Genomic DNA, 26,276 nt, shown 5'->3' on the forward strand with positions numbered 1-26,276 from the left:
GCTCGCTTCCACGTGATCCTATCAAATTTGACATAGGTGTGTGTGTGTGTAGCCATTTTCTCTGGTTTTGTTTTGATGTTCTGGAGCATTCGAATTTAATTCATTTTGCTCTTATTTGGTGAACCAAGTGACACTGCCTTACCTGGTCAGTTATCATTCAAACGCAGCCCGAGGTCTAGAAGGGACTTAAGTTTCTTGGGACATCCACGAGGTGAATAACCAGAGATGAAAAGTAGTTTCTAAATTCTTAATCCAGAGAAATGGAAATACAGCAGTATTTAAAATGTTTTTATCTTCTCATTTGCATTATTTGTACACATAGCAATTATGAGAAATGCTGAGGTCCAAAAATCTATGTGTGTTTATACCTGGCAGCATTTCCTTGGAGTTATTAACGTGCGTGTAAACTAAAGAGAAAGAAAAAGAAAGGATAACATGTTATTTTCAGTATTTATATTGTGTCATCTCCCCTCCCACCCAATTCCTCCAATTGTGTCCTAGATTAGAAATCAGTATTGTTTCTATGGGTGTTTTTATTTGTTTGTTTGCTTTTTAGATTTTTTTCTTCCCCTTCCCCTTACCTACCTCTCCCTGTTGAGGATGGAGGAGAAAAATAAGCCATATTATTTTAATACTCTTCTAGCGTTCAGATGATATAAAACCATTTGGAAGTAAAAGAAAACTGTATCAGGCAGAATTTACACAGCACTGGATGGGCTTTTAACAGCACTTACTGGTGCAGAGGACATCTCCCCAGTGGCTGGTAGGAAGGTAGCAGCAGGCCCACACCAGCAGCCGTGTCCCAATGGCCCCAGCACAGCTGTCCGGCTGCCATGTTCGCAGGTTTGTGTGCACCTGGGGTGGGCCACACCCAGTTGGTATCAATCAGCAGTGTATCAACCAATTTTTTTTTTTAATTCATGACTTCCCCTTGAAACTCAACTAAAGAGTGTTAACTGTGTGTGTGTGTTTAAATTCAGTTTTGTATGCTAGCATTCTTTAAATGTCTGCCAGAAGTTTAATTTGAATTTCTGATCCCTGAAGGCAGCTAGACAGAATCATTCCCGTTCTTCATAAATTGCCTTCTATGATTCATTGTTAACTCATAAAACATACTCATTTCTATATACTGAAACAGTTAAGGTAGTTACAGTATCGGGGATACAGGTCTTTTTTTTTTTTTTTGCATTATATTTAAATTGTCATTTGAGGAAGAAATCGAGCATTAGCTTGAACTCCTAGTTAAGGCATGAGCCCCGTACCACACAAAACCTCAGAAATTAATGTTTTTATCTAAAGGAGGGTAAAGGGGGTGCATGGAATTGGGGGGGGAGTTTAGTTTTGACTGAATACTCTGAAAGAGGGGCTCATAAATATTAGAGTGCTGTAGTTAAAAACTCACATGACTGTTTTAAATACTATTGATTTAAACCACTGGCTAGATTTTATGAATCAAAGTGTAATTGCGAAGCCTTGGCCACATTTCTCAATGCTGAAGCACTCTCTCTTGTGTGCCTGTACCTGCTTTCCAGACATTCAACACAGGATTAAATGATAGTAGTTACAGTGATCAATAGGTTAAGACCAGTACAATCACTCTTGCCGCTAATGACCTCAGTAGTAATGGGCAATAAAGTGTGGGCTGTAATAGCCTCTCGCTGGTACCGCCTGCCCTTTGAGTCCCAGTATTAGGAGGGACTAGCTACATGAAAAAGTTCGACGTCGAGAGCTAAGGCAGTGGATATGTAGGCTATAATTCTTAACTATTTAAAGCCCCACACTGTGCTCAGATTTTTGTTTTATTTTTTATTTTTCCTTTTCCCACCCCACAATGGTTTCTGGTTCATTTGGCTACGTTTGCGAAAGCTTTCCTTAACTGATTTTCCTGACACGTTGGAGGAGGAACTTTGGGAAAATCTTAGTTTTATTATGTTTATAAATGAAGCTCGAGCCCACTTTGGAAGCTCAGAGCGAACTTGTGTGAAAATGTGGTTTCAGAGAGGAAAAGCAAAGTTAAGGCCGTCAGGATCTAAGAGCCCACTTCTGATTATTCAGAGACCGGTCACCGGGCTGGAGGATTACTCAGGCTTCTCGCCCCTTTCCCTCCTTTGGCTGTTCCTGCTGCTGCTTTAAGCGTCTGATTGCTTGTCACCACCTCCGTCGAGATGTCCAAAGGGAAAAAGGAGAGGAGACTCAAGTTCCTTTTACTGTTCTGTAACGTGACAACAAAAATTGAATAAATAACTCTGGGAAAAGGAGATTTAAACTGTTGACTGTATATGAGGGTTTAAAAATTAGCTGTGTATGTAAGTCCTTTTTTAAAACTTTTCAGATCTGTTTTATTGAAGCATAATTTACCTACATAAAATGCATTTATTTTAAGTATACAGTCGGAAGAATTTTGGCAATTGTATCCATCCTCTGTGACCACCACCCCAGCCAAGATAGATGGCATTTCCATCACCCCCAGAAGTTCTCTGGTGCCCTTCTCTTGCATAGGCTCTCCATAGTCCTTTTAAACATTATGAGCAAGAGATTGTTTCTATGATGGTTTCTGTTGTAACACTGTCAATTTCACGTTCATCACCAGCTTAGATCTTAACACCACCCTGTTCCTGTCTGTTTTCCTGTTCATCACCATCAGAAATTTGGCTCAAGAATATTTATATTGTACATCATCCAAGAAACGCAGGGGAAAAAAGAAACCTTAAACATGGTTCTTTTGTTTGCTTAATCAAACCTCCCTGTATGATGATGCAACTCTCAAGGAAAAGTAAACTTCTATTGTGATACGTTGGCTTTCGCAGCTCGAGAGATAGAGATTGGCACCCAATAGAGATTGAAAAATTCAAAAAGTTTCTGCTGTATGAAGACAGAGTCGACTAGTTGGAATGAATTTCTAGGTGGTTAGATGTTTTGATCATGTCTTCTTGGTGTTTGTCCTAGATTAAATGCAAGTTCACTGTTCTAATCATTGGTGATATTTCGTGCTGCGACGTATCTTTTTAAAAGGATAATTTATCCACTCATATACATCTGTCCCTGTTTGCATATAAAAATATTCAGACATGCCCATCTGTTTAAAATTACAGTGTGTCTACATCTATGCTTAAAAGGCCACTGCAATAGGAAGAATTCATTGATGACCTTCCAGACTAGGGTTAATGAAAATTTTCAAATGTCCCAGCTAGTGTTTTCCAAACAATGTGGAACTTGTGCATAAACATCCCCACACACAAAACATGCCCGCAACAACGGTGGAGGCTGTTCGCTGTACGTGAATCTGACCTTCAGGAACCTTTTTTAGTTCATCAAAATTAGTGATGCTGAGAAATCGGGACATCAGTGCATAATGACTGTGAAATTAGGAATGAGAGCTCGCTATGCAAATGACAGGACAAATCATGTGAAAAAGTCAAGATAAACTGCATATTAAGACATTATGTTACATAAAATTAATACTGCATTTCTCCCTTTTGCTTACTGCTCCCCTGAAAGATTTTTAAATTCTTTTATCTTCTAATCAGCTATTGTCTGCTGGGTTTTTTTTTTTTTTTAAGTGGCACACAGGCAAAGTGCAAAACATGTTATTACCTTTTATTGTAATACATGAGATGACAGCAGATCCTTTTTAACAAAGTATATCCTTTACTGCTTCTCGCTTCTTGCTGTCACATGTTTGATTAGAAACCAAAGAAAAGTAAGGTGGTTAAATATTACTGTTAGAAGACATACAGGTTTTGTCTTTTCTTTCATTGTTTTTTTTTTTTTTTCCCCTTTCCTTATCTTTTTATTTGGTGTGTGTGGGGGGGTTAATTTTTCATGAAATAGTCTTCTTGTATTACGGGGCCTGACAAAATGGTTCTCGTGTAGTCTGCAAATTAAACACAAGTGCAGTGATTATTTTGAATAGCTAAATTACATTCTAGAAAGCTTGCAGAATTCATAGCATTGTCATTAGGTATCCGCTTGAATACAATTTGTGTAACCTTGGCCAAGACAGCCTGTCATTTTAATGTCAGTGTTTTATCTGAACAAGACATCATCCTTTCAGATACAGCGTGCAGGTTCCTTGCAGAGATGCCCGTGCAGAAACGTGTTAACAGTTGCAAATATGAAATGCTATCAAGTTCATCACTGTAGCTGTTTGTCACTGAAATGTCATGGAAAGCAGCTTTTAATGGTATCGCACATAATATGAAAGAATTGAGACATCTGTGTGCTGGGTGAATAAGGAAGGCTAAAAGGCATCAGAGGAAGGGTCTGTGCTGAAGTTCGGAAGGTGCATTCAAGGTTCAGCTGTCCACAAGACTCAGCGTTCATTGATTGTTCTTAAAACCACTGTCCACAGAGGAAGGGGATCGTATTAGCTCCAGCCGGGAAAATACTGGTTCCTGTTTGCCTTCTTCCCTAAAACAAAATTCACATTGGCGTTAACGTGCTACATCTCACTATGACCAAAGACTCATTAAGAAACTGAGATCATACTAACCTCACTCCAGGTAGCATTTATTAAGCCTTTACTCCTTGTTCGTTTACCAGACCATCGGGAGCCCTTGTCAGCGGCTACAGGGTTTTCTTTTATTTTTCTTTATTTAAAATCAATGTGCCTGATAGATTAAATAGGGTTTGTGGCTGCATCCCCTCTGGATAGATGCCCTGCACTTGGGAAATTGGCCAGTCCTGGAAGCAGGCTGATGCCGGTCAGTCCCTGGACCCGGAAGGCTGAGTGCTGCGGGCGTGCAATTTCCTGGCTTCCTATTTATCCTTCGTTAACGTTCTAGGTTCCCGTGTCAGTGGCTATGATGACACCTCAAGTTATCACTCCCCAGCAAATGCAGCAGATCCTCCAGCAACAAGTGCTGAGCCCTCAGCAGCTCCAGGTTCTCCTCCAGCAGCAGCAGGCCCTCATGCTTCAGCAGGTAATGGTCCTTCCTCCTCCCCCAGCATCCCGTGGCCCCTTGGGGCCCGTCCCTCCTCTCAGGATTCCCCTCACCTGAGCAGCTCCCTTGCCCGTCGAAGAAGCGTAAGCAGAGCAGGGAGGGTGGGGCAGCACGCAGCATCGGTCCCTGGGTGATCGGTTGCATTAGCATCTCTGAAAGAGAGGGACCCTGCCAAAGCCACGAGGGTTTGGGCCTGGAGAGTACCCAATGGACTGAGATTAAGGCTGTAATTGGACTTGGTAGAAATAAGATCTTTTAGGCTTAGGGGGCTTTGCGCTCTTTTATTTGGAAAGCCAGAGGCTTCTAAATGGTGTGAATCAAAGCAAAACAGGGAGCACGTCAGGAGCAGGTTTAAATGTGACAGCTCTTGAAGTCCCCATCTCCACTCAGAAGCTTACAGAATTTTTCTTTTAAACATCAAGAAACGTCTTGGAGTTGGTTAATTGTCAGGTGTAGAGTTGATTTTACCTCTTCCGTGTTTGCCGATGCTGAAGCGAACTTCCGGTGCCATTGTGCCGTGGGGGCCTCATCGTCGGACTTGATGGACACCTGAACCAAATAGAGGAGACTCGGGACCATAGGGATGGGAGCTGCTGGGGTGAGGCCGTGGGGACAGGACAGCAGAGGATGCTCCCCACGCAGTTGACGTAGACACTGAACACAGGTCCCCAACACCGCCCGAGCCTATCACTTAGCAAGCATGGACGCGATTTGCGGTAGAGATGCACCAGACTCCCTCCGCAAGGGCGCTCTGGCTTTGTTGTACAATCAAAGGTCATCCCTTGCCTTCTTTTAATTAGTTTGTGTAGAAAATGGTATGTTTCTCATCAGTTCATTTTGGAGATTACTTTTCAAACAATAATGCCACGAAGAGTCAGCGTGCGCTGAAATTTATTGTCGGGTTGCAGACTAAAGGTCAGGCCGTTACAGATAAAAGGGCGCCATTTTTCAAGCCGCAGCGTGTATATGGCGCCGAAAGGGACAGTGGCTTTGGCGCTACCCTCTGTTACTTACCGTCCTCTCTTTCCTTTGTAGCAGCAGCTTCAAGAGTTTTATAAAAAACAACAGGAACAGTTGCAGCTTCAACTTTTACAACAACATGCTGGAAAACAGCCTAAAGAGGTACCGACAATACATATTTTACTTTCAAACCGCAGATCCCAGAGGACTCTCTCGTGGCGATTAAACTGTCATTCATCTCTTAAATGATTGCACAACTGAGCCGACTCTATCGGTTCTCAGCCTTCAGACCGAGAGTTATTGTCCTGTTTTCTTTCAGAGTTTTCTGGGTTCCATTTGCCGGCTGCCACGTATTTTATAACACCACCCCAGGTGTACCTCATGTGGGCACTGGGAAGAGGGATCGTGGCAGAAACTTTAGGGCTGCTTTTGCAAACTGGTACCGCTGAGGTCCAGGATCTACCTGGGAGAGGTGAGGTGCACTCAGGGAAATTATACTTGGTCGCACACTTGGTTCCCCACCCCCCTCCCAGCTCAGAGACCTTGAGTAGGTGGTGATGGCCTTTGCCTTTGGAAGAAGAATCTCTTACCCCAAAAGTCAGAGCGAGATTCGAAACACCCCGATCTCTGTTGAACCTCTTCCTGCAAGTTGCACGGGTCGTAACTGCTAAAGGCAGGCTTGGACTGTTTGTGTTTTCCCGAGAAGAGCTCGCGTATCGCAATGGCTTCTACGTACACGGTCCTTTGTAAGTGCCCGTAGTGATCACACGTGCCCACCACCCAGTTAGGTGACAGTATTCACTCCATAAGAGGGAAGGCCTTCCCAGGGAGGGCGTCTGTCCCACCTTCTACGCAGTTCCATGTGGCTGAGGCTCAGTCAGATGGGGGAGTATCTCTGGGCATGTGTGCACTATCGTGACATCTTTCTGCCCATTCCAAAGTTATCCGCTGTCACTTATCTCCTCGTGTTTTCACGGTGGACTCAAATTCTTTCCATTTGAGTGTTCTCCTTGGAATGACAATTCAGAGTTTGATAAACAGGTCCGAATCCCGCTGAACAGCTTCTGTGCTGACCCAGAGGAGGCAGCCACTTGCGTTAGTTTACAGGGAGTCCCATCAGGTGACCCCACCCCCCCCCACCCCACCCCTGTCCCTCGCAGGAGCCCGGATGCTGAGCTCAGGTGCCGGGAAGCGCTCGTTTTACATCCTGGGAAGGAGCCAGCCGTTCTCACTTTGCCGTCTCCTCCCTCTGCACAAATTGGGTACATTTTCCGTGCCCTGCCAAGTTTTCATCCTGGAGTCCTGTTTTGCAGCCTGGGTGGAAACCCCTGCAGAGTAGGGGCAGTTTGGGGGTGAAGGGGAGGAGGCGTTTTAATGAAACTGCTGACACAACCTTAAGTACGGTGGCGCGCTACCGGGTGCTGCTATAATAAAAAAGGGAACAGATTAAAAAGTGTCTAAAATGTAAATCTAAAGGACTAACAGTAATTAAAATGGAAATGGCACAGGGAGGGAAGGCATGTAATTGTGAGATATCACTGTGCAGAAGGCTCTCAGCTTTGTTTTGCTGGCTGTTTTTCTAATTCAGTAGGGCTTACTCATCAGTGGCAGTTCAATGCGCGTTAATGACTCTGGGATTGCAGGCATCACTCTGGACAAAGAAATGATTATTGTGCGGTCAAAAGAAGTTCAAAGACAAGAAGGGAATTTCAGTTTTTTCCTTAGAGATCCACATTCAAGAGCATATAAATTAAGCCAAATGTTAAAAACCACAGTCTGAAAGCTGACTTCAAAGTCACAACTCTCTAATTAATGAACTGCGAGCTTCAGTTTGGACAAGTTGTGGTTTGATGCGCCCATAAATCAACATGACAGGCCTGTTTCACAGTCTCAGACAGTGCTCGTCACTGAGTCACATCAGATGTAAACACAGCAGAAAAAAGAAGGGATATGAAGGAGGTGCAATTGATCAACAGAATTGGTAAAAACCCACTTTTGAAGCACATTATGCATGATCACAGGAAATGGTTACAGCCTCAAGAGGTTTCCCCTTCTGCTGTTGCTTTTTTGAATCAGATTTCTAACAGCCTTCAAAAGGGAGAATAAGAATTATGGAGTTTCTCCCCTGTGGCTCACAGGCAATAACCCCCTGTTGTTATTTTGTGCTTCTTTCTTTTCAAAGGCATCAAAATTTAGTTTTTTAAAGATCTTTAACTCTATATTTGAAGACAAACAAAAAAGGGCCGCACTGTCATTCTTATCAGTTACCGGGGATTGTGTTTTTCCTTTCTGTTGCCACTTCTTATTAACCTCTTATTTGGTCTGTTAGACATAGTTTGGAATGCACGTCTGCATGCTGGGAGAACATGAAAGTTCAGATGAGCTCAGAGGGCACATAAAGAAATATGAAGCCGAAAGTTCCACAGCAGAAGGAAGGATAAAAGTTAACTCTCCCAAATTGCTGCTGTCAGAAAGGGGGCATCTCGGGCGCTCAAAGACGATGGTGGTGTCAGAATTTGGGAAGGGGGTTGCCGGGAGAAAGGGGAATACTTTGTATCTGAACCCAGGGGAAGGTGGTTACACTGTAGTAGCATTCGGCATCTCCAGGACACTGCGTTTGTCGTGGTCACCCTTTGCCATCCCTTTCGAAAGGCAGAGATGACGTTGCCTTCACATCCTGAAGGGTGGGTAGACCCAGACCCGCGGGCACGTCTCCTTGGATACTAGCGGTGTGTTCACAGTGCCACTGGATGTGGCCAAGACCTGTTGTAACAATGATGAGGAGAGCCCTGTTCCCCGAAGGTAAGCGGGGAGCCTCCTGAAATTACCATGCAGGTGGTGGGCCTTGTGTGCTGCCATGCAGTAGAGTCACATGGTAGCAATTTCATGATGTGGACTGGTGGTTAGGATTTTAACAAGGTCTGAACTCGGATGTTGACAGATGGAACAAGTATATTAATTTACTGAATCCCCAGTCATTAGTGGCTCATAATTTTTGAATCGGCAGCCCTCCCCCTCCCCCGCCCTTTCCCCTCTTTTGATCGCCTCTGCAGTAAGTCACTTGATCCTGGGCCAGAGCAACGTACTTTCGTCTCTCTTTTTTTTTTTTTCCCCCTAAAGTTGCCTTGAGATGTTTCCTTGAGAAAGTCAGGCCCCACGTTGAGTTTAGACCTAAGACCTTCCTTGGGAGGTGGGTGCTCTGTAGCCCCAGTACAGCTGGGATTTAGGTGACGGCTCATGACTCTTGGACGGGACGGGTGTGGAAAAGAGAAGGCAGAATTGATTTTAAGTCGAGCCACAAAAAAAGATCCCATCCTGTGTGGGTGAGGTAGGCTAAGTTGATTGTTTTAAAAGGGCCGTTTGTCCTGGGCAGTTATGACAGTTTATGTTAGGCAGTAGGCAGGAGCGAAGAAAGGAAAACAGACCTTTGACTGCAGCGCCAGGGAGGGGATTCGAAATGCAAGGTTTATCAGGGCATTTTAGCATTTTAACACCGACTACTGACCTGTCCAGGGGACTGTACGGAGACCTTTTTTGTATGCATTCAATTGTGAGAAGTAAACAAACGGGCTCGTATCCTGTGTTTGGTAACTGGGTGGGGAGCACAGTTTGGCAACCAGTGTTGCTTTTAAATTCTTTCTTTGGACAATGGGCCTTGTATACTTTTATATCCTGACTTTTCAAACGCGGACAGCTCTCATGAGCTTTTCCTAGGGATGGCCACAGAGACAACAGAACAGCCATCAGTCACTTTATATAAATACACAATTTCTAAACATTTCATTTACAGTAAGATGGGAAACACTCTCCCCAAAGTCCAGCACCCTCCCTGCCCCATGATTTTCTACTTCAACAAGAGCTAACTCCCTGATCTTTTGTTGTATCAATGTTATTTTTCTTCTCTTCCTTCCCTCACCCGTTTTTTTAAACGTCGTGAATTAGTATCTGTTGAAGAAGTGAAAAAATCATTTGGACATGAATATAACTATCATTGGCTCTTACATTAATGTGTGAGAACTTGGGAAGGGGTGAAAACAATTGGGTCATTTTATGCATGCTGTTCTTCAAATGAAAACACTGGCTTTTCACTTAAATTTACTTAAATTTTTGTTGTCAGTGGTATAGAATTTGTTTTTTGGAGTGAAGCGCAATTAACTTTCTCAGTGGCATGGTAGTAAGTCTGAAATTGCTTGCTAATATGAGAATGATGGTTCTTACTGTAAAATAAACTACATGGAGCCCAAAAGGAAACCACCATTTTTCTCCTCCTTTGAACTTTACATCAGAAGGTCTTGATACATATACAATTTTATGGATGTATCAGATCAAGGTCATGTGTTAGGTTAAGTGAATGCAGTTGTTTGTAAAGTGTAGTTATGAGAAGCTCTGTGAAAGAGTTGTATTGTCCTCTTGGTCGTGAACGTGTCTGATGTTTTGAATAATACTCAGAATTAGGAGAACGTATCTTGTTCTTTTCTTAAAGAACCTTTTTCTTTCTTTTCTTTTTTTTTTTTTTCCTGGCTCCAGAACTCCCTTGCCAAAGAAGGGTTAATTTCCCTTTCATAATTGTTAGCCATAATGTGGCTAAGACCTCCACCTCGATTTGATTCCTAGCAGATTAAGGATATTAGATAATTTCCTTCTATTTATTGTAATACTGCACTGTATTATCTTTCTATCACTCAGATAATTACTGAGGAAATCTACATTAATTTTTTTGGCTGGAGCGAGACCTGCTAAACACAGGAATGATGTATTGATGTTTTACACAACAAAAGTTTTCCTCCTGTCATTGTCCGATCAACAGAAAGATATTTATCATTTTGCAAAGCCCCTTCTTTGCAAGAACAAAGCGGGCGGGGAGGCAGACCTCGGGGTTTCTGAAACTCAAGCCAAGCGAAGGCATCTGAAGCTTAAAGTGTCCTTCATATTAAACACTCACAGCCGAGTACGATGTTGTTTGCTAAATTATGAATGTGTGTAATTAAAATCTAGTGGCTGTTTCTATGAAAGATTTACAATGTTATTTCATCGTTTGTCATGGCTAATTAACAATATTAGATGAAGTTTTTCTTCTTCAAAGGTCTGATTTTTTCTCATTTATTTATGTCAGAAGTGATAAACAGAGTAGTTAAAAGCTTCTCCCCGTGCAGGCGGGATGGAGGCAACTTGTCCCTTCACACCTCGGAGGTTCAGGGTTCAAATCCCTCCAGACCTGGAGTGGTATATAGCCTGCCTGCTGCTCCTGTGTCTACTTAGAAATTTCAGAGTCTAGAAGTCTACATCTTGGCTAGAAGAACTCAGGCCTTTCAAACCATAGGAAAAGCTGCCTTGATGGTCAAATTATTTTCCTACGGGAGCCGGCAGCAGAAAGGGCCCACACCCAGCCCCTCGCTTCTCTTCAGAGGTGATGCGTTCTGTCCCTTTGAAAGCAGCCTTGACCCCGAGCCCTCCGCGAAACTTTAGTGAGCGCTCTCAGTCCCGGCTGGTGACAGTGTGTTTGGAAATGTCCATACGTTTCACCTTCCCCCAGCAGTGGCCATCTCATTTTTTTTTTTTTTTCTTCCTGATTTCTTCCAGCAACAGCAGGTGGCTACCCAGCAGTTGGCTTTCCAGCAGCAACTTTTACAGATGCAGCAGCTACAGCAGCAACACCTTCTGTCTTTGCAGCGCCAAGGCCTTCTAACAATCCAGCCGGGGCAGCCTGCCCTTCCCCTCCAACCCCTTGCTCAAGGTAAGCGTCGATGATGGTTACAGAAGGCGCTGCTCTCTCTCGAGACTCTGGGGCGGCGGAGGGGGTGGGGTCGTCTTCTTCCAGCTCATCGTGAAGGAGATTGTCCGTTTAAAACACGCCGATGCACACTCAGAGGCAAAGCCGGATCAGGTAACAGTGATGGACGTTTCCAGGAGCCAGAGTGCTCGTCGGTGCCAAAAGGAAGACCTAGGGTGATTGGAGGCTTAGCAGAATCAGAATGCTGCACGTTCTTAGAGTAAGAGAAGGCAGTGCCGCTGTGACTGAGGGAGCATTTTAATCAGATCTTCTCGCGTTTTCAGTTTGGAATCACAGATGCATTTTCTTGAAGGCTTCTGTTAGTCATTTTAAGATGTGTTGTACATCCTGTAACTTGCTCTGTGTTAAATCGTAGTAATGCTTTAGAAATGCCACTTTTTAATATCTAAGGAGAAACTCAGGTTTCTTTTTCTGTAAACGGTGATGATTCATCTCTTGCTGTTACAAAAGCCAAGGTTGTTTTCTCTTGGGTTCTCCCTTTTCTTTCTTTTTGTATTCACCTGACTGTTGGTTTTTGAGCCAGTTGGTTCTGTACCCGTCAGAACAGGCAGCCTGTCCATCTCCAGCTCTCTTTCGAAAACTGGAGCCCTTTGAAAAGGAAGCAAGATTTCATGGATTTAAACATTTCTTTGGAAGAGCCACTGACGTGTTCTTCCAATGGGTGTTGGACGTCAGAAAGAAATGAGTACTCTAGCTGTTTATAGGACATCCTCTGGGTTTAAGCAACTCTAACTTTCATGTGTGTAATGTGATACACAAATGGATTATTCAGAACCAGCAAGAAGGAAAGGCAGGAAGGAAAGAAGAGTCATGCCGTGTTTTGAAATACAATTCCTCCATCCCGTATGGGGTGTGGTAGATTTCATTTACCTCCTCAAGGCCCATGATAGACTCGGATGTATGTGTATATGTGCCTTCAAGGCTGGTAGCTAAAGCCTTTGGTATCTTGGATCCAGTTTCATTATGAAAAGGTTCAGAATATGGAACATCTTTCTCCCCTCATGGTGCTGAAGGCGTGGCCACGTGTTCAGTAACTTTTGGTGTCAAGCGGAGCCGGTGAGGCTTGTGTGCGTGGAATCTTGATTCTCGAACTGAGTCAACCACACCCAACTTCTGTCCCTCCTGGGGTTCTTTGGGTTTTGTTTATGTTTTTAGTGTTGAGACCAGGGCTTTTTCCTCCTTTAACTTCCCTCTTGCCTCCCCTCCCCCTTCTGCCATTACTGCTCATCCGCGCCATATATAATCAGCATCTCCGTTGCTGTCAAAATAGAAGATTTGGTAACTGAGCAGTGCCGGGTGGGGTGGGGGTGGGGGAGCACACACGGGCTAATGCATTTTTGTGCTTGCGAAATGTTACAACGTGCATTAATTACATCTTTGGGTTTATTGTTGGCAACATCACCGGCTGGGCTGACACACCCACTGGACTCGGCGTCCACCTCTCTCATCTTTTCCCACTGCTCCTATACTATTAAGTTTGTGCACTAAGGTTCATTGTTATAGTACATCAGTAAGCTGTCCAAAAGAGGGCAATTGGGCAGTGACAAGACAAGCTCATGTGTAATGTGAAAGAAATGAATGTGGTGATGCATGAAGTGTAATCTCTGCAGTAACATATCAGAGACACCAGTTGGTAATTTACTAGTCATGGCATTGATTGATACGCTTAGCAGTCTGCTCTAACTCTTAGCCCCCGTGACATTAAGACGACGCATATTTACAGTCTAAGGTGGTGCCTTTGTGTGCGCCCGGGATGCATAAACGCAAATATAGATATTTCTCCCAGTGAAGTGAACCACCAGTGTCATTGCCATCTCTCTTGGAATCAGGAGGTTGGTTTTGTCTCCTCTAACCCCTCGCCCAAAGTGACTGGAGAATTCAGTCATGTTGGACTACAACACAGGTTTTTTTTTTTTTATCAGAGAGATGATGGCTTAAGACTGATGTCATTATGAGGTTTAAATCAACTTTCTGCTTGCTTGAACGTGGTCACCTGGCTCTGGAGGTACAAGGACAAAAAAGGCTGATCAGCTCTGTCTTGGAGCCAGTGATACCTGGGGTTGTAAAATTGAGTTCCGTGAACGGTAATCTGTCAACTGTCCCCGCAACATACATTTTTTAAACCTGTGTCTGCATTTTCCTTTATAATGAAGGGGCCAGTTGTTCTGGAAAAAGAAATGTAGCAAGGCACAGGGTTTATGTGTTAAAAATGCTGGTAATGCCCCACTTCAGGATATAATCATCATGGTTCTTTTACATACCTGTACGGTCTTGGCTAAGTTGCCTTAAACATGCATGTAAATATCAAAGTATATGAAGAAACAGAGAGTAATATCTTGAAGCCTCTTCCCGCTCCCCCCACACACACACCCGGAGGTTTTAGGTTATGAAACGGAAGGACTTTTCTTTGGATGTTTTTAGGGCTGTTGTAGGGCCTTCTCTCTGTTTTACATTATTAGCGTGTGTCTGTTTTTCCCTTGGTGTCCTTAATCATCTCATCTTCCTCAGCACCTGTAATCCCATAAAGAAATAGACTTTTAGTATCATTCTGACTTTGTAATTCTTTAAAATGTAAACTATAGCTGGGAGAAAATTACATGCCTGCTGATGTACCTGTTAATGGATTTGTTTAACTTGGTACTGTTATTCCTATCTACCATTTTTGGGGAAGAAATGCATGCTTTCTGGACATTTGATGTCCATGTAGTCTGATGAGTGACTAGCTTACCTTTGATCTGTCACAATTCTATCATGAGATCTCGGCTGTCAAATAACAGCATCGTTTGGTAGATAGTATTCATTGAACTAACAGTTTAACATCACTAACAAGGTGTAACATTGATGGAGGAGACCAATTTGACTGCCTTTCTGTGAGTCTGATGACAGTGTTCTTCACCGTTATTATCACATTGAAATTTGACCCAGAAGGATGCCTCGTTGTCAGTCAGTGAGTTCCCGTTTTATTTACCGTTTCTCCTTCTGGGCGACGGAACTGATTTGCTAGCCTATTGGACTAGAAGGAGAGGAGAGTAGCATTAATGTACTCGGTGGGCATAACAGGTGTAACGGGGCATTTCTCTTTGTCTTTATTTGCTGGATAAACAGCTCACTCTTGAAACACCTTCAAAGTTCTGCTTCTGTCGAGGGGAAAGTGTTAACACAGTTCTTAGAAACCGTAGTGTGTTCTTCCTTCTTCCGACCTCCCATGCACCTGACCCAGAAATCAATTAGTCTGAGTTGAGAAATAGGTGGCTTGTTCTTTTCATGCGTATTTACTCCCCAGAAAATAAAACTGGGTGTTGACTTGTGTGGCTTTATATCACTGTGCTACCGTCCACAGACAAGCCTATTCACTATTGTTTCAGTTGAATAAATAGTGGTCGGAGGGTCAGCCATCTTCGCAGGTAATTGTTGGTGTGCAGACATCAGCGGTGGCCTGTTAGCTACAAACACACCCCACATGTCACCTCGCAAGGTGTTGGAAAATAATAGCCCAGATGCGGCAGAACCGGACACGGGATTGTGTGGTGACCTTTCCCTTTGTTTAATTTGCCTCCGAGGTTTAATTTCAGGGGACAAGTCATAATTGAATATGCCTAATAACTAAACGCTCATTTGGGACAAAATCCATCAAAATATAATTGGCATTTGATTCTTACGAAGGAAGAAGAAACCCGACTTGGCTGTCGAGGATGCGTTCGAAGAATATCTGACCACTTAATGTATCATTTGAAGCCTCCTTTGTAATATTTATTAATTGCAGAGACTCGGGCGTTTGAACATTTTCGTGGAGAACCGTTAGGAGAGACCAACTGTTTTTGTTAACGCTCCTCTCAGAAAGGCGGGGAAGGTTATTGGTCTGCTGTGCAATAATTTACTCCTCTTTGATATGCAAACGATCTGCGGTGAATATAAAAAAATCCTATCAGACTCATTTCACAGTTCTTAACCACTCGGATTCTCTGGAGTCCATCGCCTCATTAGACCAGTGCTCTCCAATGCTAGCATAATTAAAATCTTTAACAGTTTAGCAAAGTAAAGATGTTTGGCTGATCACGTTGAGATGATTATCTATCCATTGTATTCTAAATGACAAAAATAAATTAAATTTAGACCTTGGCATTTTTTATTATGTGTTTCAAATGAATGTAATGCGCACAGCCTTCTTTTTAAATTCAGTACCTTAGGTTTGGTCAGAAACATGCCTGTTTCGGTTACTGCTGTATAGTGAGAAAATGGCAGGCTTTCTAGGATAGCTGGGTTCCAGTTGATTGAAACAATGACCTGTGATCCAGACGTCCAGTTCTAACGCGGCATCGCCTGGTGATGTCCAGGGGCTGTGATCTCTTCCAGGTTGTCCTCCTAGGTTGTTGTTTTCGTCGGTTGCCGTTCAGAATATTTTTCTGCTCTGTGTGTACGCACTAGAATATGCCTTGAGGTAGGATTTGGAAATCCTGAGCTGCAGAGGCATGCCCCCAGAATAAAGGCTGCAGGCCCACAATAGTGAGATTGGCATCCTGATTGTATCTCTTCTTGGGGGGAAAAAAAAGCAAGTTGACACTTACTGCCTGAGACCCATGTCCATTCTGACCCCCTTAAAAACAAGAGAACTTTACTGCTCCAAGTTTCTTTCACGTTTTCATTTCATTCTGCAATGGTTCATTAGCATGGATCTAAGAAATGACAGTAATAATAGTGTTACTTGTATAAAAAGTTATACAGTTTTTCGGTAGACACATCCATCAATTAAGCATGTGGTACAAGAAACCAAAATTAATGAGGAAGATAGGTGTGTTAATGAAATAATCATAGTATAATCAATTTGACTGTTAAAAGTTGAAAAGCATTTCAGGAAGACAATATGAATTCATAATTTATGTCTAAAAGTGATTAATAAAAACTGTATTTAATAACAGAGCTATTTGTCATCATTTAAGGCTTAAGCACAAAAATTATTCATTTTGTGGCTCGTGTTGTCATAATAGTATAGTTGAACAAATTTATTTTGAGCCCTTCTTTGTGTCTAAAGCTACAGTAACATGTATCTGCATTTCCCACCCCCCCCACCCCCCGCCCCGGCGATTTAGAAACAACAGTTTGGATGGAGGCATACAGTCCTTGCAAGAAGTAGCTGTGTTTTGAATCCTTTTCACGGGTGTCTTTTACGTGTGATGAGGGCACTTCAGGGGGAGGACACGTTCGTTCCTACCGTATTTGCCTTAGTTGAGAGGGAAGGAAAAAAAACTGAGCGCACCCAACCCGCTCCCCCCAACACTAGGCTTTGTTTACTGACTCTCTGATTTAATTACTGTTTGAAGAGGACGGAATTAGCTGTTAATTGATTTAATTATCCAATTTGTTTGTTTCAGGCATGATTCCAACAGAACTGCAGCAGCTCTGGAAAGAAGTGACAAGTGCTCATACGACAGAAGAAACCACGGGCAACAATCACAGCAGTTTGGATCTGACCACGACATGCGTCTCTTCCTCTGCACCTTCCAAGACCTCCTTAATAATGAACCCACATGCCTCTACCAACGGACAGCTGTCAGTCCACACTCCCAAAAGGGAAAGGTAGGAACGCCCATCTGAGACGTGTCCAAAGCTGTCTCTGACGCGGAGGGGTGGGTGGCCGGGCCTCGCCATATCTTGGGGATCTCTAATTGGATCCATGTGACTGGAGTGTGCATATAATTACTTCAGAATGTATTCGGTGTGGTGTGGGTGTGAAGCATCTGATTCTTGTCACCTTTTCAACATGGAATTAGCACTTATGTAGATCGAACCTGAGCTTAGGAACTCAGGCAGAGTCTTCTGGTCTCTCATCGGATGGGTCGAATTTCCACGCTTCCAGACTTACTCCTTCTGCCAAGTGCCCGCTCCGTACGAGCTGATTTCCTTGGCTTTAAACGTCTTCGAAGGGAATAGCGCTGTCTGCCGTAGGCTGTGTTGAATCATGGTTTGAGAAAAGGTAGAACGCACACTACTCGGCACTGCCCTCCTTGAAGGCAGGGAGCCCATCTTTTTCATCATCGTGTCCCCAAGGTACTTGACCTTTTTTTTTTTTTTTTTTTGGAAACCGTCAGTGAAGGTTTGAGGGATGGAGAGATGGAAGGGGTCCACGTGTATACACACACAAGCATACACAGCCACTTTCTCCTGCTCATGGGACATATGGTAGCATTGACTCAATTTCTGTCTTCCTGTTTGGAAGTTAAGACTTTATATTTTTTAATTGCCCGGAGCTTCACTTGGATGTTACTTGAAGCTGAGGTTGACCGGGAGGTCCCAGATATATCATGTGAGAAGACAGCTCTAAGAAAAGGAAGCTGTGAATCCATGTTAGTCTACCTTAGCACGCAGAACTATTAATTCCACTGTTCAGTGCTTTTCCAAAGTAGAAAGTATATATAAAACCTTTTTTTTTTTTCAGTTTACTGTTCTTAAACTGTTTCCTGTGTATTTCATATGCAGAGTGTCCACCCACAGAAGGGAAGAAACCTCAAAAGTAATAGGTGATAGTAAGTGTCACTTCCATCAGGAAAACCAGATTATTTTGGTTGTTTTAATAAAAGTGACCCAGTGAAAGAATTTTGAATTTTATTTTTCACTTAAGCAGTTACACATATAATTTCATGTATTTCTTGAAATATTGAACCTTAGGAAGCCCACTGATTTAATTAGATGTGTATCTTTATACCAGCAACATTTTATCCATTTAGAGCTTAGTAAACACAGAAAACAGTGTACGAATGTTTGCGTGTATCACGTTCCACCGTAAAAACCATGAGAGGTTTCCAGAGATGAGATTATATATGTTTTAGCCAAAACTTGCAACTGTCCTTTTAAAATCACTTTAGAGTTTCTGTGGCAGACACAGAAGGACTAAAAGATGCTTATAACTTATTGGTTTAGAAGAGCTTGAAAAACAGAATGGTGGGCAGTCAGAATTAATTTGGAGCCATTGGACCAAATGTGGCTTCTTTTGTTTCTAGTGAGCATAGATTTAGATGTCTGGAGACCAATCTTAGCTCTCGCTTTATAATCTCTTAGAATGCCTTTGTAAGTAAACAAACTAGACCTTGGATAGCTTTTGAAGAAAAGGTTCTAGGCTGTTGTCCTTTGCTCTACTTGCGTTTGGTATCCTGAGGTTGATGCTGTTCGTGGACTACAGAGGGATCGAATTACATCTTTATCCATAGGCAGAGCAGGAGGCCATACGCTGAAAAATGCCAACTGATGCACTTAAGGTATTTGTTGTAATCTTGTCAGCCATTGTGGAGCCTGCACAGATTTCCTGTGACACAGAAAGCTCTCCCTGTTTAGATGCACCATGCTCAGTTTCATTCTAAAAGGTTATGTATCTGGAGTCAGGTAGTAGATTAGCAAGGAGGCGAATAGGAGAAGAATAGCCCTTTTCATGTCTTAAGGTGCATTCGAAAGTAAATGGATCTCAGAGGCAGTTTAATTCTAGGAGAATCAGTTTGTTGGATTTCTCGTTTTATGGTCCTTACGTGTCTGCACAAAAGTTGGGCTTAATCTTCATTTATACTACCTGCCAGCATTCGAATAAGGATCAGAAAAGTATTTAGATTCCACTGAACCTTAATCTGGATGTAAAAACAGGCTGACTTCTCCAACTGTTCACGCAAAGAAGCAGCAGCTATGAAATTATATGCTACGTGCTTAACCTCTTGGACCTCTCAGGTTCTGTTACCTGGGAGGTTCCTAGGCATGGCTGGGTTAAAACAGATTCTAGTCAGCACATTTTAACCGAACGTAGCAGATTTGGCAAATGAGTACCTTAGGTTAAAGATATGTCAAAAACTTAACCAACTTAAAAAATTGATCACTAGAAATTCAATTATTAGTTAGCCAGCTTTGTATATAAGGACTTATAATGAGTGTTTTTACCCTCTGAGGGTTTATTTTAAAATCTCGTGTGATATTACTGTTGAAATAGAGGAAGATGGTTAAAAAAAAAAAAAAGCTGTCACTATCGAAATATGTTCTCACTTACACAGTGAGTTGTCATTTGTCTCAGGAGTCCCTTGGAGAAGTTTCATCCCTTACTCACCAAGGGCATTTGTGAAATGGATCTCTTTCGAAGCTCTCCCTTGATTTCTACGTGATATTCCCCACCACATCCCACCCCCGGTGCTCCTGGACCTGTAGCGTAGGTTACCAGCTTTCAGGATTCTTTCTGAAAGGACTTGCGGAGTGCTCTGTGTAAAAATCCATCCGGCCACGGTGATATCGTGAGAGTTTTGGTGTGTTTCTCAAGTTGCGAGTCGTCTCCCGATCACGACTGGGCCGCGTGTTTCCATGCCATGTGGAAGACCTCCCCCGCCCCCTTGCATCCTTCGGGCTCCCATGAGCCGCCGCCGCAGCAGCAGCTCTGGGGTTTGGTGAGCTGCAATCTGTTCAGGAGATAAATCATGTGCTTGGCCCGACACTCCTACTCTCCTCTTTAATTTGTCTTACACAAGGAAAATTATAATTAAATCATTCAGGGTAAACCCTTGAGTGTAGAGAAGGGAAAAAAAAAAACACACTTTGGTAAAGATTGCCAGTAGAAACCCACTTCCCCGTTGCGCAGGGTAGAGACATGTATCAATATTCAGCACCGTCAGGGGAGGAGCGGCCCATGTGATTTGCGAGGCAGTTGCCAACGCTCACATCAAGGCTTGTTAAGATCCTGTCCCTGTGCAGTCACGGACCTTCCGCGTCGTTAGAATTCGGCACTGGCGCCATGCTTCGTGCTTTGATTTCCTCCTGCGAATTTAATGAATGTTTATTGTGCTGATTTTATATATATATTATATATACCTGTAGTATGTATATATTCATTGGCGCGATAAACCTACCTCTGTTGTCGGGGCCTGAGAGAAGCGTGGTGGGAATGAAGTTCAAAAGGCAGGAGCTAAAGAGAGCTCCAGAGGGAAGCAGGCACATTCATACCTCTTACTGTCATTTAATTCCACAGGACCAGGGCGTCATGACTTCTTTGGTAAATAGACAAAACTCCGACCCCGGGATACCTGTAAACACGAAGATAACTATCTCGTTTCCGTAACTCGTCTGACTGTCTCGCTTTAGGAAATTCCAAGTTTTGGTGTGGGTAAACAAAATCCACGGCGTGCAAATGAAACATTTATTAAAATGCTAAATTTAGTAAAGCCCTTTGAGCTTCTAGGATCAAAGCAGCTATGTAAATACAAATAGCAATTACTACTTAAGTAATTGCCTGAATTAAAATTCTATCACATTATATCATGGTGCACTAGGGAAAGGGCAGGGAACTCTCATTTAATCCATTTTTTTCTCTGTGCCAAGCAGCTGGCTAAACTCTTACCTTTGGAGGGATGTCTCATTTTAGCCACGTGACTGCTGGGAAACAGCAGGGTTTATTATACCCATTTTACAGGTGAGGAAGTTGAACCATCAAGATTTAAATAAGTGACCTGGGGTCACAGAACTCGTTAGTGGCATAGCCGAGATTGAAATTCAAGTCTCTCTTTTACTTCATAAAACAGCACTTAGAGATTCCATTCAGTATAGAAGTGAACACTTAATTATGACAAACTAAAATCAGTGCTCCTAAAAGAAATTTTGAAAATTCAATTCAACAACACGTGTATTGACTTAAAATCCTAGAGTTCCCTCTGTTAAGGTGGATACAGATAGTTCCTAGGCGTCTCGCGAAGGGAGGGTGGGTGGAGAGGATTTGCAGAATGTAAATCACTTACGGTCTGAAATGGCACATAAAGAACAAAAATGGACCCCATGCAGGATTTGCACACAGGCAGATGCAAAACAAGCCTCTCCCTCCTTGCAGTGTATCCTGACTTTCCTTCCTGCCTTATAAATCTTGCGTTTCCTCATTGAACACATCATCTGGTCTCTATTCTGTTTCAGCTGTCCTTCTGTAGTCCATGTCAGAGATAGGCCTTTTTTCTGATCCTCCCCAGCTTTTTGCTTTTAGTTCAACCACCATTAGTAGATGTTTTATAACTTGAATGTGTCTCAGATGCATAGCTCTTCTAAATATTTGTTCCAAGGTTTTCCTTAAGCATTTGGTGAAAGGTTTCTTTAAACTCTGGAGAGGTCCCAGGTTGTGCGGCCTCTTCTTGCTTTGAGGCTGTCATGTGCTCAGAATCAGGTGACCCACGTAGGACACCTCTCTCTCTCTCTCTCTTTCTCTCTCTCTCTCTCTCTCTCTCTGAGGCCTAACCTGCCTTCTGTCCCCGCAAGTTACCTTCCTTTTCCTTCTCATCTGTTGACACAGCCCTGTGTATTCCAATTGCTTGCGATTTCCACACTTCCCAGCTGGCAGCTGCCTTCAAATAACCCCTGAAGGTTTTTGCTTGGCTCGTGGACTTTCAGACAGTTTCACTTGATTCACAGTCTCTGTTTTTGATTTGTGGCCTCTTGACATATTGCCGTGGATTTGACTATATAACAATAACATTTGTGTTGACCAGCCCTTCTGTTTTCAAAAGGCAAGGGACTCTGAGTCGTGGACATGCTTGGTGTTTCGTTTCCCTTTCTTTCTTTTTTAACTAAATCCTCTGTTGATGAATAAATATTGGTGCTCTTGGTTTCCTCACCAACATTCTAGAAGCTTGGTTTCAGAACTCTTCTGGTTACACAAGCATTTAGCTTTTGCATATTTTCATATTCATATTTAGGGCCTCTGGAGCCAGAAATTTAAGTAGTAAGCTCTAGGTCCTGTGACTCTGAATAGGTCTTCCTCATTTCAACCTTTTTTTTTTTTTTTTTTTTTGTAGTTTGAAAATCAGATCATTTCTTTTGTATTTCTTTTGATTCGAAGCACTTGAGCAAACTAGCGACCCCAAATCTTCCCTCCCTGTTAGATTCTTTTGGAGAACCTGCAGTCACGTTGTCCCAAATTGTCCTCAGAATTCTCACTGCTACTTCTTGCCCATCTAGGTTGAGGCGTTTGATCTATTACACAGGTCAGCAAATTATGGCCTACCGGCCCACTTCTTATTTTGTAAATAAAGTTTTATTGGAACACAGTGAGGCTTATTCATTTACACAAAGTCTATGGCTGCTTTCACACTACAATGGCTGGCTTGCACACCATTGTAAAGCAATTATACCCCAATAAAGATGTTTTAAAAAAAAAAAAAAACAATGGCTGGCTTGAGTAGTCACAGCAGAAAGCATATAGCCCACCAAGAGTAAAACATTTACCATCTGGCCATTTACAGAAAAAGCTGGCAGACTCCAGCGTTAACCATCAGACCAGTGTTTCCCAGACTGCCTGATGATAATGTCACAGGTATTTGTTAAAACATAACTGCTTCCTAGGCCTCTCCTGTGAAGATTCCATTGGTCTGAGATGGGGTGTGGGAATTTTCTGTTTGTCATGCCTACCCTAGATTCTTGCTCCTCGAAGCCTGTAGACCAGCAACTTCAGCACCACGTGGGGGCTCGTTAGAAATGCAGACTCTCAGGCCCCACCTTGGATCTACTGAATCAGCGTCTGCATTTTAACCCAGTCCCCGGGGCCTTGACGTGCCCATTCAAGCTTGAGAAGCGCTGCAGGTTAGCATGCTCAGCTGACCTGGGTTTGGGCGCTGCTGGAAAGAACAGAGTTTTCCCCCCACATTTTGATGATGCTCCCAGACACGTTCAGTCCACAGAACCAGTGGTTTGCCATTCCGGTGTGAGCCAGCAGGGTACAGGTACTGCTACTGCTGGAAGGAATCAGAAGCTGGCATGTGATGGTGATGATCAGGCAGCTAACTTTTATTGAACTGTTACTTTGTGCCAGTCACAATGCATAAAGGACTCGACAGAAGCGTTAATACTGATTTTCCCATTGTATCCTCACGACAACCCTGTGGGATCCTGTTCTCTTTGTACAGGTAGTGTTGGGCCCAGAGGAAACTTATAACTTGCATGAGCCAACCAGCTAGTTAGGGACCAGGCAGGGACTGGAACCAGGGTGCCCCCGAGCCTAAAGTCCTTGCAGTGGCTGCCACGTTCTGCTGGTTCCCAGATGGGAACCACTCTGCTCATCAGAACCACCTGGACTCCACCCCAGACTCTGGCTTACAGCCTCCAGGGGATAGAGCTTGGGGATCAGAACCAGACCGTAACCTTCCAAGGTTGGGCCGTAATTAGGGAGAAGCCCCACGTGTTTCTCTGCGGCCCATTCTTCTCCCCCGCCGCATCTTTTTGCGAAGAGGGAAGGCAGGGCGCTACACACAGGTGATGAGAAGTGGAGAATATAGAAAGCAGGCGGGGCATGTCCTGTCAGGTGTTGTAGGGACAAGAAAGAGACAAGGGTGCAGCCAATAGCAGAGGCCTACACTCAGGTGCTGCTTTCTGCCCCAGAGCAGACCCTTGGCAGCGTCAGCTGTCCCACGTCTATCTGCAAGGGAAGTCGCCTGTTTAGGACAAAACTGTCCCTGCTTATGTCGGAAAGACGGTCCTGGGGACATAGCAACATTTCATGCCCCAAAGTGCTACTGGGTGTTTGGCGATCATCGCGTTTAGAAGAGCTGTGATCAGTTTCCTCTTTCTGCTTGAAACCAGTTGCTTCTGGGTTTTAGAAGTAGAAGGAAAGCTTCTCTTAGGGTGGTGTGCCATGGTGCCGTGTCACCTCCCGTCATTCCACACATTCAGGGAGGGCAGAGGGAGCACACCTTGAAAATACTGCCACATCCTGGGGGATCAATTTATGGATTTTCTTGACTGTTCCCTTCATGGGGTGATGAAAAGAAAAACCCAACTGTTATTTTCAAACAGCTGTTATGTCTTATCTCAATAAGATGCCTTTTACCATAGCACAGCATCATTAGACCCTATAAATCTTTTTCTATTTATTGTGTTTAAATGATAAATACTTTCCAATAAAATGACATCATGGGTCTGGAGAGTCACATTTGTTTTACAAGTTTCTCTTAAATTCGGTTGATTTTCATTTTTTTTCTCCCTTGGGATACTGCCTAATATGAATCTCAACCATGGGCCATTTCATGTCCAATGTCCCAGATTTCTCATGAAAAATCAGCTTTGAACCCCCATTTTCTTTCATCATGGAGGTTAGTCATTCTTTTCTGATGAGTTGCTCTTGCCGATAGGGTTTTTCCCACCTTCTCCCTTGGTTGGCACCCAGGTATTCCATAGGTGCTCGCACTTGTGTGGAAACACCTAATATACGTTAGCTTTCTTAGCGTTTATTCCATACCAAGGGTGGAAAGGAAAGCACACGACAGAAGAACGGTGAGGACCCGTCTTTGGGGAGCTCTGATGGCATAGCCTGTTGTACTGGCTTTTGCCCTTTTACCTGTAAAGAGTCTGGTTGAAATGTACACTTTACCCCTTGGACTAACTGAATAGATTTTCTTTGGTGGCTGTGGACCCATCCAAAAGCGGAAAGGGAGGCCAAGGGTCAACAGAACGCTGTGTGACTTGGAAAACTCCTAGTGGCCTTCTCGCTTCAGTGACAGCTAGGAGTCCCGTGTTTTTCAGCCAGCGATGGGGCCCAGTGAGGAGGAACCTATCCAAGAGGCTGAAATGGAAGGCACGTCCTTTTTTTCAAGATTTACCAAGATGCCATTTTGCACCAGGGCCACCTGGCAAGCCTGGCTCTGCGGCTCTTTCCAAGGGAGGCACCACTGTGCAGACCTGCTCGCTCGGGTGATACAAGTGAGCGGCCACACGTGCACGGCCGTCCTCACTTTCTGTCTTCCACCCCACTTTGTGATCCGTCAAGGCCCAAGTATATTACAAAGCATATTCTCCTCATTAAAACAATAGTGGAAGCTCACAAAGGGAAATTGTTAATATGTGTTCCAGCTTGTCATTTCTGCCTGTGTGAATAAAGCAGATAACCGTTCCTCTGGGAAACTATTTCGGGAATTGAGCAACAGATACGCTAGCCAGAGAATTCTCCTAACTGTAATTTTCCTTTTTGTGTGTACTCAGAAATAACATCCTGCTGGGCTCCTCCGTGCCTCTGCACAGACAGAGCACAATTGCCACAGCCCAGGTGGTGTGACTACGGGACAGTCCCCTGGGCACATGTCGCCAGGACTTGTACAGCTTGTTCAGTGTCTTCGTCCATATGGCAGCGTGTCCCATTCACAGAAAGGCGCCGGGGCTGTGCCTGGTGGGTACCGTGGTCAGTGTAGTGTGAAAGAGAAGCCCTCCGCTCCCAGCGGCCTCTGTGGTGCAGTTTGCTTAATGGCAGATCTGAGTTATCGCGTACACGCGCGCGCACACGCGCACACACACGCTCAACTCAGAAATTGCAGAACAGTCTTGCTGGTTTCCTTCCCACGTAACCCCCCCTCCTTTTATTTTTTTAGAAGCCAATGGTTAACCCAGCAGGTATAATTCAGGTCCGTGAAACATACCTGGTTCATAGAAAGTCATTTACACATACACACACACCTTTCTGGGTGGTTGTTCGTGAATTAACTCAATTTAGGTATGACGTGCCTGTCCTAGAATTCGTCTATAAACTCTGCAGTTTTTGTTTTTTTCCTCTCTCTCTCTCGCTCTCTCTCTCTTTTTTTTTTTGTATTGTGAGAACTTACTTT

General features: G+C 43.5%; 1 protein-coding gene across 6 annotated transcripts in view; it reads left to right on the forward strand.

Annotated features, from left to right (window-relative positions):
• FOXP1 (forkhead box P1) overlaps window positions 1–26,276 on the forward strand; it is a 597,798-nt gene that overhangs the window by 496,492 nt on the left and 75,030 nt on the right. For all 6 annotated transcript variants that reach the window (XM_060161351.1, XM_060161347.1, XM_060161349.1 and 3 more), the window contains 4 exons: window positions 4,785–4,922; window positions 5,979–6,065; window positions 11,484–11,637; window positions 17,064–17,268. In XM_060161351.1, the coding sequence (XP_060017334.1) occupies window positions 4,785–4,922; window positions 5,979–6,065; window positions 11,484–11,637; window positions 17,064–17,268 (584 nt within the window). The remainder of the gene's footprint in view (window positions 1–4,784; window positions 4,923–5,978; window positions 6,066–11,483; window positions 11,638–17,063; window positions 17,269–26,276) is intronic.

The sequence above is a fragment of the Lagenorhynchus albirostris genome, chromosome 10 (genome assembly GCF_949774975.1).
Source record: "Lagenorhynchus albirostris chromosome 10, mLagAlb1.1, whole genome shotgun sequence".
Classification (NCBI taxonomy): Eukaryota; Metazoa; Chordata; class Mammalia; order Artiodactyla; family Delphinidae; genus Lagenorhynchus; species Lagenorhynchus albirostris.